At 40.4% G+C, this 15,206-nt stretch overlaps 2 protein-coding genes across 2 annotated transcripts in view; one reads left to right on the top strand and one right to left on the bottom strand.

Annotated features, from left to right (window-relative positions):
• LOC129724601 (tetraspanin-2A) overlaps positions 1 to 4,486 on the bottom strand; it is a 137,129-nt gene extending 132,643 nt beyond the window's left edge. The window contains exon 1 of the mRNA XM_055679604.1: positions 4,014 to 4,486. Within this exon, the coding sequence (XP_055535579.1) occupies positions 4,014 to 4,112 (99 nt within the window). The 5' untranslated portion in view covers positions 4,113 to 4,486. The remainder of the gene's footprint in view (positions 1 to 4,013) is intronic.
• Positions 4,487 to 7,099: 2,613 nt separating this feature from the next.
• On the top strand, positions 7,100 to 9,319 carry LOC129720536 (uncharacterized). The gene is made up of 3 exons (XM_055672016.1): positions 7,100 to 7,176; positions 7,232 to 9,194; positions 9,257 to 9,319. The coding sequence occupies exons 1-3, from the start codon at positions 7,100 to 7,102 to the stop codon at positions 9,317 to 9,319; spliced, it is 2,103 nt and encodes a 700-aa protein (XP_055527991.1).
• Positions 9,320 to 15,206: the final 5,887 nt, after the last annotated feature.

The raw sequence follows: 15,206 nt of genomic DNA, 5'->3' as shown, positions 1-15,206 counted from the left end.
TTTAAAATTCAAAAGTTAAGGGTTTTTTAGATAGCCCGTTCATTTGAAATCAATTTTGTTCAAATTGGTTGTGTAGTTTTTGAGATAATGATGTTTCATGATTTTTACATTTTGACACATAACCTCTAAACTAAAAATCCGATAACAATGAAATTTAATAAGGTCTTATGGGGCCACAAGACCTTTCATTTGCAATTAATTTCATGAGAATCGGTCCAGCCATCTCTGAGAAAAGTGAGTGAGAATAAAAATCTGCACATACACACACACACACACACACACACACACACACACATACACACACACACACATACAGAAAATGCTCAGCCTGTCGAGCTGAGTCGAGTGATATATGCCATTCGGCCCTTTGGAGCACTTTCATACTTTCGGTTTTGCAAGTGATTGCTATACCTTTCTAGGAGAAAGGCAAAAATATGACAATAGCATTAAGTGCAAAAAGTGACAATATCATTAATCTGCATGTTATCTTAAGCGTCGAGCTGACCAAACTGCTACACCTTTTTCATATATAATCTTGAACAGCTCAGCGATCGATGACGGACTATGCACGATAAATCGGTTTTGCTCATAGTGACAATTTTATGAGAATTTAAGTCATCAGATGGCAGCACTAACCGTCGGAAGTCGGTCGTGTTCAAAATGTATGAAAACATGGAAGTTGGGTGTCTAGTTCTAGTTATCTTTGTAGTAAAGCAAACATGTTTTGAATAAATGCAGTTGAATTGCATCAAGAAAAATAACACAACAACCAACTAGATTCAAAGACTTGCGACAAATTTAATGTTCTAGTTATCAACAAAGAATTTTTGACTTCATTTTATTTGGTTAAAACGGCCTCGCTTCCATTTCGTATCGCGTCTGTCTGATCTCGCGTTCATTTGGCTTTATGTCCATATGCTCACCAACCTTTATGCTTTGCGTGTGTATGCCTAATAGAGTTTAATCATCTTGAATTTAGCAAAACAACACATTTTTCAATTATGTTTGTAACCAGTGATTTTAATTCTAAAATTACCGCCAGAAGGCTGAAAAAATTTTTTAAGATGCTCTCAAAAAATCAGACACGCATTTTCTTTTAGACTCACGTAATTTTTTGAATACGTTCTACAAGATTTTTATTATTGCGGACATGTTTAAACTCGCGTTTGTATAAAAAAAAAAATTGAAAGCGGCAGAAATTCTACTCCGCTCCGTTTTCAGCAGTTTCTGTTTTTTGTTCAATAACCTAATTAGTATGCATAACTGAAGCTGGAAAAGTACTCAAAGTTGAAACTTGAAAATGACATTTCTTATCTATTCGTGCAATTCTTAAAATCCTCTGACTTTGAAGTCGTGGATACAACTACGATTTTTAAGCACATTTCAATGCTTGCGTAGAGAAAGAAAACACTTTAAACAACCATGATTAAAACTTGAGCAAAATTCATAAACTGCCACAGATAGAGAGGAGAAAAAGTTTCCCTCCAAACAATGTTTTCGGTTGATGCTGCCAGCAAGAAATGAGCTAAGTTTCTAGTTACTCTCGATGTCCTCCTCTGGCTATAGAGCAGCACAAAGCATTCCCCAAATCTGTCGTTCAGTCAGTCAAGTGGCACTATTGTTGGGCGCATCCCGTACCACGCCAAATATCCTCCAACCAGATTCATGACGACAGCGTACAGTTAACCACTTCAGTCAACGAACGAAAACAAAAGCGCGTATAGAGTTCTCAATTTCTGCAAAAGTTTTCTTTGCATCAGGTTTTCCTCCTTCTCCCGTTTCACCGATAGACAGATAGCAATGGCAGCTCAGCGGGATGCTGTTTCGTTTCGACTAGAACAACATCATTACCGCGACAGGGAGGGCGACTGCCTGTCTGATCCTGTTGTGGAAAATGTACACGGATTCATCGGTGCACGTTGCTGCTGCTGATGCAACACAGTCCGCTCTAGCGTTTGTGTGTCCCCTATGTAGGTATGTAGCGCAAGCAAGGGTTGACAACTGCGGTTTCCAGCTCACTTGCCGGTGGAAACTCTTATCTCTTCACCCACGCGCGCGCTGCTGCTGGTTGCTGGCTCTAAAGCTGAACTCTAGCGGCACATTCCCTAAGGGAGCGGAAGGAGGGAGTCAGAAATTGTTTGGCTGAGTAATTCCGGTAAGTGGATGTTGGGAAGTTGGCAAATTACACTTTCGACCCGAAAGTCGCTTCAAAGAGTGATTCCATTCGCCGGCTTAGCCGGCTGGATAAACCCGGGTGATCAAAGCAAATTGCGACGTGATGAAGCCTGCTGCTGAAAGCGTTCGCTGTGGTTTGCGGTTATGTGCTAGTCTTATGACTTTTTAAAATTGCCTCGTGTATGCGCGAATTAGGTTGGTACGCATCCGAAGGGGGCATGCACGGGGAGTTAATTATGGGTGGGAAAAACTTGATTACTTTCAAAACGGGGGAGAATTGAATCACTTTCGTCCTACTTGGGGATGAGCAGTTTATTTCTCATCCGGGGCTACTTAAGCACGTACGAATTATAAATTTTCACACCCCGCATAAATTGCCACTATCGGAGAACAGTGAACTTATTTCCTGGTGGGTATACGGAATCGTCAAATGTGCGAGAAGGGGGAAAACAGTTCTCGCAAGACTTTTCATCATCTACTTTTTGCGTTCTGGTGCTTCTTTGTTTCGAGCTCGAGGGTGGCCCAGCACAGAAGTGTCGAGTTTGGCCGAGGAACTCCTGCTGGAGAAATACAAAATGCCACTTAAAACACGGAAACTATGAGTGTAATAAAAATCCTTAAACTTTTCCCCGCTTGACACTGCAGTTCCGGTTAGATTTCCGTTTCGGTTCTCGGGATTCTCCAGTTCGCCGTTTTTGAGTGCGAGACTGCAACTGCTGAAAAACTGTGAGCTGGTCGTAAAGTGCAGCGTAAAAAAGAGAAGGAAAAAAACTAGAACAGTTTTCCGATAATAAAGTCAGCTGAAGGTTTGTCAGAAAGGGGAAATTCGAATCTACACGTCGCGTCAGGCTGAGTTTCTCCTTGCGACGGTTAAACGAGGGGTTTTACGCAAACTAGTCAATGGTGTCAGATTTAAGTAAACTGTTGTGAGTTTCAAGACATCGTTGATTTGAGGAACTTTAAATACTCGAATTATCAAGAATAAAATCTAGACGACTTTTCTATATTTTTTACCAATTTGTAAAAATTAAACATAGACAAACTCTACTCTCAACGGCTGGGTGTATTGCCATGAAAACCCTCCAACGCGGAGGCAGTTTTCTCCTGACAGTTCGACGCGAGCTGTTCCTACGAGTTACGTGTTTCTTAGTTTAAGTCGACGGGCATGTGATTCACCTCCGGTAGTCCGTTGGATAGAAAGGACTTAGTTGCGAGAAGAAAAAAAAGACGCTTTATTATATGCCAGTAAATTGACGGGTTTAACTGAATGTAAAATACGAAAAAGTAGCTTTACATTCAGTCTCCGAAAGTCTCACCGTTAGTTAGGAAAGTTAGAGCGCAAATTTATATGCTCTAAAATGATTAGGTTTAGAAGCAGAGCACTAATTTTGCTTTGTAAGTGGGATAATAGTTTCTGTGTTGTACCACATTAAACGCTTTGCACTTTGAAAGCTCGTTCCAATTTGCTACCGGAACTACCCAGACCTAACTTTACCATCCCTATAAATAACCCAAACAAGGCAAACCAAACTAAAGAAAAAAGTGCTCACATTGCACGTTACACTTTTTGTTTGTTTCTACCAGTCTGAGCTCAAGGGGCAGCCATATTGGGCAATCAGACAGAAAGTTGCTTATCAGCAGCAAATGTGGCTTACGTTTGCAGGTGATAAGCGGTACCACACTCGCGGTTCCATCACCATTACTGGGAACTGGATACTATTTGATAATGAGTCACTCAGCAATTGTCGGACTCCTACTGATCATGAGAATAGTCCACTTGCTAAATTCCGTAGAATTCTTACGATGACGCATGGTTCTTCATTCATGATTTCACTTACCCACGCTACGATGTTGAAGCAGAACAGTGTATATTTGACGGCGGCAATCCGATTGGCCAGTTTGGCCATACTTTCACCTTTACCTTCTCCGCGAGCCATCGTTATTCGCAATATTTCACAGCAAAACACTCTGTTTCAACCAAAATTCAACTTGAAGGTCGTTTTTCACAACCAGAACCACTAAAAACACGGTTTAACACACTTTCACCACCAACTAGAGGAATATAAAAAACACTCACTGCTCCAGATAAAACGCGTCACTAACGCGGGATTACGCGCACGCATATATTACGATGGATAACGAAACACTGACGGTAGCTCGGTTCGCGAGCCTCGCCTATCCGTTGTCCGGAACGCTTTGTCTCCCGCTGTCCACCGTCGTCTCACTGTGTCTCAAGCCTTGAAAAGTGGAAGCGTTAGCGATAAGGTACACTCAACCTGCTGCGGCCGCTTCGATCAACCTGCGCGGAATCACACCTGAGCGGTTGGTTCTACTGATAAGCTTCCAGCAAAAAAAAATTGAGTAGGTATCCGAATTTCGTAAGTGTCGTCGCGAGAGTTCGAAAAAGCTTGGTGCTCAAAGCAGTTTGTTTGTTCTCACATACCAGAGAGCTCGATTGACTGCAGGGACTATCGGGAGATAACGATTCGGTCCAGGCAGATAAGAGTTCGGCGGAATAGATAAGCGTCAGGGTGAGTCTTACTGAGTGCCGTGTTAAGTTGGAAGCGTTAGACAACAGTCATTGGGTGAAATGTTCATACATAGGGGAATTCGATATATTTGGAATAGATTTTCGCAATGCACTTGTTGCGGCTCTCTGCGGATAGATGGCATTTTTTTTGTATCTGCTAAAATTACAATAATATATTAACTAAGCCTGGTGAGCTTTCATATTATTACAAAACATTATTATAATATCAGAAAACCGACTTATTAAAAATTTGAATTTTTTTACGAAAATTGCACAATGTTAGCTAAGCATTGATAGTTGGTTGAACTTGGAGAGGAAAAAAAATGAGAAAAAAAACATGGAAAAAATTACTGCTTTTTAATGAACAAAATTATTATATACAATTTTGCCGAAGACACTATACCGATTAAACAACCCGCTTTGGTTCTCAATATATGTCTATCAGTATTAGATATTCGGCTCAAAAATGACTATATGTCAGCACATAGTGGCGCTTACGGGCATCTAACTTTGGGAGTACCGTGCTGGATCGAAACCCGTACAGTATCAAAATCCGTACACCTTGATGTTTTTCTTCAGTTTTAAGCATAATAAAAGTGAAAATTCATATGACAGTTACATGTACATATCCGTTATGTTGTTGGCCTTCTGTTAAATTAAACTACACGCCAGTAGGCCATGAAATAAAAATATTAAAAATAAAAAATCAATCGTGTATCGGTTTCAGTTGTCATTTCGTTGTATCGTTAGAGAATTTACTAAGGAAACGTTCTTCAGATAAAAACAATTTTCAAGTGGGATATAAGTGTTTTACACTGTGAATCTTTTTAAAATTGATGGAAAAGGTAAGTTTTTGTCATTTTCGAGCTGTATATTGTCTAGTAAATAGTGTAAGTTGTATTTATTCAACAAAAACTGTGCCGTACGGATTTTGATTCTTGTTATTTGCTTGAATCGAAATCCGTACAGCGTGTGTATCATGCAAATATTGTTGAACTTTCTTCTTGTTTTCAGCATATAATGGAATAAAACAAGTATAAATATACGCAAACAATTTTAAACGATCTTACAATTTTAAGCTATCTCTGACAATTGTGAGAGTGAATTGTGTTGTTGATTTTGGCTCTACTCCTCGAGCTGTTTTTGTTATGTTTTTGGGCAATAAAAGTCATTTACGCTTGCTATAAGTTTCGTCGATAAGTGTCTGTGCATAGTCCAACGACTGTTAACTATTTGTGAAGTACTCAGTGCCGTAGAAGCAACTTTTCAGTTTCGCGTACCAGCGCTTTGTTTACTGCTGCTACCTACCTATACCTACGCACGATTTTTTTTTCACTCGAAACGCTATCTATCAGCAACCATCGGAAGCAGTGTCAACTTTCTACCAAGTTTCGTGCTGTATTATAGCATATTACATAAACTCAGGCGTAATATCTCTCGTATCTGAGAACCTACCGTTCGAAATGTGTCATATTTACCATTCATGCAACAGTGAAATCACGGAGGGGCAAGTTATTTGTCAAGGATTTTGCAACGCTATTTTCCATCCAAGATGCACTCGTATTTCGGCTGAAGCGTTTGGAGAGGTGATGAAAAATTGCCAAATATTTTGGCTGTGTCGAGATTGCACTACCTTGATGAAAGACATCCGTTACCGCAACTCTGTTCGTGCTGCTCAAGAGCTCGGGCAAGAGCATGCTTTGAACTCGCATAGTGACATAATGCGTGGTCTAAAATCTGAAATCCTGAGTGAGCTGAAAAATGAAATAAGAACCAATTTTGCCACACTTATAAATTCAAGCTCTCTTACACCGAAGAACACTCAACTTAGTGGTTTAGAACCACGGCTCATAAGAAGCCGGCGGCTTTTTAGTGTGACCAATGATATTAAAACTAATCGCAACCGTCCGATTCTACATGGCACCGGAAGTACTCCCTCGCCGTCTTTGGAAATAGAAGCCGTACCAGCAGTTTAACAAAAATTTTGGCTGTACGTATCGCGGGTTGCACGTGATGTTTCTGCTGATCAAATGTGTGCTTACGTTAAAAAACGCCTAGGAAGAAACGACATCCAGGTTACTCGGCTAGTCGCCAAAGGAAGAGATATAAGCAGTCTATCTTTCATCTCTTTCAAAATTGGTATGGACACGAACTTGAAATCAAAAGCACTTTCTACCTCGACCTGGCCGAAAGGCATCGTTTATCGTGAATTCTCAGACAATAGAGTGTCCGAAAATTTTTGGCGGCCGGTGATGCAACCAGCAGCGAACGACCCCCTGTGCACCCCAACGGACGCGGACATGATAGCGACGGATTAATCGATGACTGGACACTGGGACGCATATTTATTGCAAGCAATTTGGAAACCCCTTATCCCCCCGTCACAGTCGAGCCATGCCAGCCAGCGTTCAGCAGTCGTCCCGGTCCTGTGTTTGGAGTGGGAGAGGGGGTTCTCCGAAATGTAAACCCAGGCAAGTATGCAGACTTTCTGAGCGCTTCGTACCCTGAATCGTTTACTGTTTCTAGACCTCCTCGCCTACAACAACCGAGCCTTTTTTCCTCCTGTCTGACACCCGGACATGATTTTGCCGCCAGCACTGTCGAAGCCGTTGCCGTCCCCAACGCAACTGAGGAACTCCAGCCAGCGACCCGCAGTTGCTCCTGTCCTACCGTAACGCTCACCGCCGATGCTTCATCCGAACTAAAAATATACTACCAGAATACCAACGGCCTCAGGACAAAAATTGATCAACTGTTTCTATCATCCACTGAGTTAGACTACGACGTGTACGTGTTCACGGAGACTAATTTGGACGATCGCATTCAATCTTGTCAGCTCTTCAACAACGATTTTTGCGTTTATCGTGTTGATCGTTGTGCCTCTAACAGTCAGCGTCAATCGGGCGGAGGCGTGCTCATAGCCGTAAAGCGGTTATATGCGTCATCTGTAGTCCAGCTCACGGCTGCCGATAACATTGAGCATCTATGGGTAAAAATCGCCATAGAGCCACTGCCACTTTTCATTGGTGTTCTGTATTTGCCACCAGATAAAAGCCGAGACATTAACTTGGTGATGCTTCATATTGATGCTGTCTCTGAAATCAGCAGGAAGTTTAGCGATATAGGAAAACTCGTCTTGCTGGGTGACTTTAACCAACCGCGCCTAGCTTGGAAGAGTTCTGGTAGCGGGTATGCCTTTGTTGATCCTGTACAGTCACAGCTTTCCTTGGCCAGCCAATCCCTTCTCGATAACATGGCGTTCCTCAGACTACGGCAGCATAATTTAATACGAAACAACTTAGACCGTGTTTTAGATCTCGTATTCTCCAGAGACTCCGTTATAAAGGATGGCGCCGTCTCTTTAGCTGTTGAGGAAGTTGTACCAATTGATCCTTATCACCCACCTATTTGCTTCACTGTTCTTTGTGAGCCTACTGTTTCTTTCCACCAAGATATCGATCTAACTGAACGTGACTTTCGTCGTGGCGACTACGACACTCTAAACGAATTGCTGTCCGAGGTTGATTGGTCTGAGGTGATTCAAAATTCTGACGTTGACTGTGCAGTTAGCTGTTTCAATCGTACTATTCAGAATTGCATCGTTCAAGCTGTACCGCTAAAAAGGCCGCCGAAAACCCCTGTATGGTCCAACAAGCACCTTCGCATCCTGCGTCGACGGCGCTCCAACTTGCTGAAACAGTATTGCCAGCATAAAAGCTTGTATGCGAAGCGACAATTTGACGAGGCGAGTCGAACCTACCGTGGTTATAACCGTTTCCTATACAAAAGGTACGTGAGGCGAAGAGAGGAGGATCTCCGGCGAAACCCTAAACGTTTTTGGAGCTTTGTAAACTCGAAGCGTAAAGAGAATGGTCTTCCTATTCTGATGCACCTAGGGAATGTTAATGCCGCTTCTACGGAAACCAAATGTGCTCTTTTTTCTCAACAATTTGCTAGCTTGTTTGAAAACCGGGTGCCCACTGCTGTCAGTCTAGTACCAAGAGACGTGATAGATTTCGACGTATTTAATATTAACGCTACGATGGTTGGAGCTGCATTACAGAAACTGAAGCAGTCTTATAAGCCAGGCCCCGATGGTATTCCCTCTTGCATCTTCAAAAAGTGCAGCGCTTCTCTGACTGCTCCCCTCCTGGCGATTTTCAATAGATCACTTCAACATCAAGTATTCCCATCGGAATGGAAGATTTCCCATATGCTGCCGGTGCACAAGAAAGGCGAAAAGTCCGACATCGCTAACTATCGTGGCATGACCTCTTTATCAGCTGGATCAAAATGCTTCGAGATCATCATGAAAGATATGCTATTCAGCTCTTGTAGGAGTTATATCAGCATTGCTCAACATGGATTCTACCTTAAACGCTCCGTGGACACTAACCTGTGCGAGTTCACATCATTTTGTATCGGTGCAATGGATGGTGGAGCTCAGGTTGATGCAGTATACACCGACATCAAAGCCGCATTTGACACCGTTAATCACGATATCCTCCTTGCTAAGCTGCATCGTCTTGGAATGTCCGACAATATTTGCAGCTGGCTTCGCTCATACCTGAGCAACAGACAGCTCTTCGTAAAAATTGGATCAACAGTATCTGAAAGCTTGACCCCCTCCTCTGGCGTGCCTCAAGGAAGCAATCTGGGTCCACTGCTGTTTGTGATATTTTTTAACGCCGTGACGATACTTCTTGCGAATGGTGGAGTACTAATCTACGCTGACGATTTGAAAATCTACCTGATCATACGAAATGAAGCTGATTGCAGAGAACTCCAGAAGCTACTGGATAAATTCGTTCATTGGTGCAAGTCAAACTTCCTGGTAGTGAGTGTGGCAAAGTGTTACGTGATTTCATACCGACGACTTAAAGGACCTATCCTATACAACTATGTCATCGGTGATCAGATACTCGAACGGGTTGACGAAGTCAGGGATCTTGGAGTATTGCTTGACTACCAACTCACATTCAAGCTGCATTATTCCGTGATAATCCAAAAAGCCAATCGTCAACTAGGTTTTGTTCTGAAAATGGCAAACGACTTTATTGACCCCATCTGCTTACGTGCCCTCTATTGTTCCCTAGTTCGTTCGATACTCGAGTTCGCATCGGTTGTCTGGTCACCTTATGAAGCTGTGTGGAAATCCAGAATCGAATCTGTTCAGCATAAATTTGTCCGTCGTGCGCTAAGAAGACTTCCATGGCGCAATCCCAACGACCTGCCCCCTTACGAACATCGATGTGCCCTATTGGGTATAGAGCCACTGGAGTCCCGTCGAAATATAAACCAAGCTGTGTTTGGCGCTAAAATACTGCGCGGAGAAATCGATAGTGCCTGCTTGCTGGAGCGCATGAGAATTTATGCTCCCGCACGTGTACTGCGTCTACGGCAACTTATTTTGCCAGAACCGAGGAACACCGTATACGGTGATAACGATCCAGTCAACACAATACGGAGACGTTTTCAAGAATGTTATCACGTTTTCGACTTTAATGTTTCTTGTGTCAGTTTTAACGCTTGCGAACTGTATTTTTAACTTTAGACTAGTTTTAAAACCATTCATTAAGACCACGATGTCAGATGAAATTTAAATCAATAAATAAATAAATAGATCTGTGACTGAGGTGCGCAAGGGAGAGTCGTACCGGGAAGCTTCGAGAGGTTCCGGCGTTCCGGTTACTACGAAACGCTACGAAAATTGCACTATTTCAGCTGATATCAAAAATTAGAAAACCGTGTGAAACTTTAGGAGCCAGTTGATCCTCAAAATATACTTATTCGGTAATTTAAAGATAAATTATAAATAAAAGATGTTCATTTTTGTACTTCTTTATCTATACGGAGTTTGATTTATTGTTGTATGGACTTTGATTCAGTGTATATCGCGTGTGTACGGATTTCGATTCAAAAGTGTACGGGTTTTGATTCAGACAAAAAACTGTGTACGGATTTCGATTCAAAACATGTTCTATTTAAACATGATGTTTTCGAGTTTCGGAGTGATTTCAATCATTTTACTGGAAAATAGCAATAAAATATAAGTAGACCTATAACTAAACATGTCAGTTTAAAGCAATATGTGATTTCTTGATTTTATATTGACCGTCGAAGATCATCATGTGCTTAGGTGTACGGATTTCGATCCAGCACGGTATTTCTTGACAAACTTTTTCCTCTCTATGGAACCTTTTCAACATGAAACAGTGTTGGAGACGAAAAAGTTTTTTTTTCCTCAAAAGCGCCCACTTTGATTTGTTTAGAAGAGTTATTCCCTGTTAAATTGTCCAGAATTTTGTTTTCAATCTGAGATGACCAATTTTTTCAAAATTTCTTTTTGTTTCAATTCTTTTAAGGGCACAATTTCAAATTCAATTTTTTCAACATTTCAACATGAAAATTCAAACAATTCCCTAAAAGCCATCCCTTGACAACTTTTCTCTGACTTCTGTCATTACTGTACGTCCATGAGGTGCAAGCAGTTCAAAAGTAAAAAGTGTTGGAGTTGAAAAATATTTTGCTGGAAAAATTATCTTTTGCTTTGGAATACCCAGTTTGAATTGTTCAGAAATATTTTGGGCAGCTCAATTGTCTACCTAAATAACTTATTAACTTGTCTTTAAAAGTACAATTGTTGTTCAACTTGAAAACGCATTTCTATGCTGCCCCGACAATGAGAATGGGGCACTCTGACAACACAGTGAAAACCAGGGGTGGCATTGTGCAGCTCGATTCGAACGAATTTCGCTATTTTCGAGAACGTCGCATACTGCCAGTTTTGCTTTAAGCCCAAAAGGAGCTGTCATTGTCATTTGTCCTTTGGCTCATCGAACCCGCAAAGTCGAAAAAAATACGAAAAACGAAACATAACGCCCACCAGCGATCATTTAGTTAGTTTAGTTTGGTTCGAGGCGCAATCTCACCCCAGTTCCACACTGGAAACTAGATGCGGCCAGCAGATTGTGACTGTCAGGATCCAGGAAGCTTGCGTTGCCCAAACAAGTTAAAACTTCAATGAAGGTAATGCTGGCTAGTGCTGCTGCTACAGTTGTTGCTACTCGCTATTGCTGAATTATGTACGACGGTCGCACCATCCAAGAGTAAAATGATTTGTTTGAACTGAAGCAGGCCCTAATATAGCCCATATTTCGATCAAAACAAGACTCTTTTTTTCCGTGCTGGATATTTGCGTCACTGCGACAAGTTTTTTTATAATTTGTGACATTAAACAAAACTCAATGAATCTCATTTTCCAGCGAAAAAGGACCGAATATTGAGCTCTTATACACGCAAAAATATAATCCGTACCGTTTTGCGGCTTGGAATAATAAGCGTTTTCTTCTTTTCGGATCCTGTCGTTTGGAAGCAGATAGTTGCTGCTACCAGCTTATTATGCAGCGCAAAGAATGCATTCCCGATTAACTAGATATAATATTCTGTCGACCATGTTGAAGCTTGATCCATCAAATATTTGGTCGCAACTTTCTATTTACTGTGGCGTTTCTAGTAGCGGTTACGAGAAACCAATGACATCGCAGTGATGGGTTGATGGGAAGGTTTGTTTACATAGTGGTGAAAATTTCATCAAATTCGAGTCAGTGGATCAAAAGTTTTCGACGATGGAATGTGAAAGACGTGAGATAATTTTGCTCACTCATGTTGAAAATCCGACGTCGTCAGGTGCAAAAATTGCGAAGTGCCTTGAATTCCCCAGATCAACCGTAAACAGCATGCTGAAACGATTCAATGAAACTCTAACGCTGGATCGCGCTGATCACAGCAACCGCAGAACTGGAACGACTAACAAGCAGCTACGAATGAAAGCCTGTAGAGAAGTTCAGACGAACCCTGGGTTGACCCTGCGCGATTTGGCTAAGAAGTTCTCGGCGCCGCACACTGTTTCCAAAGCTACAAAAACGTGATCGAAATTATTTTGAGTGTCTTCACTAAAGTTGTTCCAATAATTATTCCCCATGTTATAGAACTTACAGTTTTGTACTCAACCCACTTAGCACTGAAAAGCGAATCTACTTTTTTTCATTTTTGCGTATAAAAATTCATCGTGTTCGGTAAAGTTGTAGCACATTTTATTAAAAACAACTTTGTCAAAGACACCATACTTCTATCTGCCTGTTTAAATGTACTTATGTGGAGTTTTCTACAGATTGCCACTAAAAGTCAGTTTTTTTAATATAAATTTTAGTAGTGATTTTCTACAATTTTTCAATGTTCTTTAATATTGTTTGCTATACTAAAACAAACAATGTTTGCGAAAGAAGTTTATTTTTTTTATCTCACATATTTTTTATAGTTATTGACGACTTCTACTTAAATAATGCACTAATTCACACTAATTACTTTTTACTCAAAAAAAAAAAAAAGATTTTGGAGCCAGCAGCAAAGTTGTTTTGTTAGTTACTCTTTATTTCATGAAAGTTAGAATTTTGTGATTAATCTACCCAAAAAAGAAAAACGAATTTTATTTTTCTCATTTTTGCATATAAAAATCCACTTTGCTGAGTAAAGTTTAAGCACATGTTATAAGAAGAAACTTTTTATAGTGATTTTCTAATATTTTTCAATGTTTTACAATGTTTTTTAGTATAATAAAACTCACGAGTTCACCAAAGAAAGCTTATTTCTATCTCTTATAATTATTTAGTTATTGAAGATTTGTTTTAAAATAGTGCACTAATTTACTTACAGATATAAACACAGGAGACAGCGAGAGACAAATGTCTATATCTGGATTGAATGATGTTTTAGTTAAACTTTAAGATAAAAATGGTTTAGTCTGCAGATATTTGCAGATTTTGAAAATATCTGTTAGTAAATTAATGCATTGTTATAATAAAAATCGTCAATAACCAGAAAAATATTTTTTTTTTTTTTTGTTCTCGCTTATTTTCCGTCGGTCTAGTTCCGCCACTGTTGTGGCCAATCACCGACGCCCAGGGAGGCGACTCCACACCCAGGACCCTAACTCACGACCCGTTTATTAACGGACCGGCGCCAACGGCTTTACTTCCTCATGCGATGGAAGGCGTGATCCCAGAGATTTTTCGCCTCAGAAAATCTCCCGGTGTCGGCTAGAATTGAATCTAGACCAGTTGGGTTGGTTGTGAGTGGATCACGCCACCTCACAACCATCGACACCTATGTCGGCGGTGGGATTCGAACCCAGGCGTCGAGCGTGGTTGGCGGAGACGTTACCAACCACACTAGGCCCCCGCTCTACCAGAAAAATATGTGAGATAAAAATAATATTTCTTCGCAGACATTGGTTGTTTTGTTATAGCAAACAACATTGTTGAACATTGAAAAATTGTAAAAAATCACTACTAAAAGTTAAATTGTAAAACCAGATTTTTAGTGGCAATCTGTAGAAAACTCCACATAAGTCCATTTAAATAGGCAGATAGAAGTATGGTGTCTTTGACAAACTTGTTTCTTATAAAGTGTGCTACAGCTCTGCCGAATACGATGAATTTTTAATAGCAAAAATGAAAAAAGTAAAATTCGCTTTTCACTGTTAAGTGGATTAATCACAAAACTGCTACTTCTATAACATGGGAAATAATTATTGAAACAACTTTAGTGAAGACACTGTGGCTCTTAAAGCAAGCATTTTGGGTCCAAATAATGTCGATCACGTTTTTGCAGCTTTGGAAACAGTGTGCGCCGTACAGCACTGTTCGGCGAATCTGTGGGCGTGGAGAATGGAATTGATATCATCGAAAAAGCTATCAGTTGCCCAGATTTTCGTTAAATTGAAAAATATTGGGCGATAATCAAGAGCAAGTTGAAGAAAAGTGGCAGAACGATAAAAAAACAGCTGATTTACATAGATGGTGAAAGAAAATGGCGGTTCAGGTTGACAGTTTCACTAAGCAGAAAATGATGGGCGTTGTGAAACGAAAAGTGCGTGAATTCATCCGAAACTTAGACGAATATTTTTCATGTATTTTTCCTTTAAAGGTCAATGAATTTGCTGCAAAACAATATCTCAAGATTTTTTGTACATGCTTTTTGACGAAGGTATGTCCCATTTTGTGCTGCCCAAATATTAAATGGATCAAGCTTTGGTGAAAGCAAGCGTTAAGCGGCCAATTAGAGGTCGAAACCTGCGTTTCAACAAGGCTTGACAATTTTCAATTTTACAATAGTTCGAATAACCGAATTGATATGTTCCTTATCTGTATAAATGCATGCAGATAATGCAGATGGTTTTCCTATCGACTGCTGCAGGAACGAAGGTCCTTTTCAATCAAGTATGGCACACTTTTGGAAAGTAAATGGATGGAAAGTTAAAAAACAAACACATTTGTTTAAATTAGTTCTCTTACTTACTAGCAATTATTAGCAAACTACGTTCTTTTCTTAACATTTAGCATTAACAACTATTTTCATATTATTTGTGAAGAAAAAAAAACAATTTTCATATCATTTTTTACCTTCCCTCCATCGTTTCTTGCCGGCTATAAAACTTTTT

Source organism: Wyeomyia smithii, chromosome 2, assembly GCF_029784165.1.
Source record: "Wyeomyia smithii strain HCP4-BCI-WySm-NY-G18 chromosome 2, ASM2978416v1, whole genome shotgun sequence".
NCBI classification, from domain to species: Eukaryota; Metazoa; Arthropoda; class Insecta; order Diptera; family Culicidae; genus Wyeomyia; species Wyeomyia smithii.
Note: the sequence above shows the minus strand (reverse complement) of the source record. Positions and strands in the feature narration are given on the sequence as shown.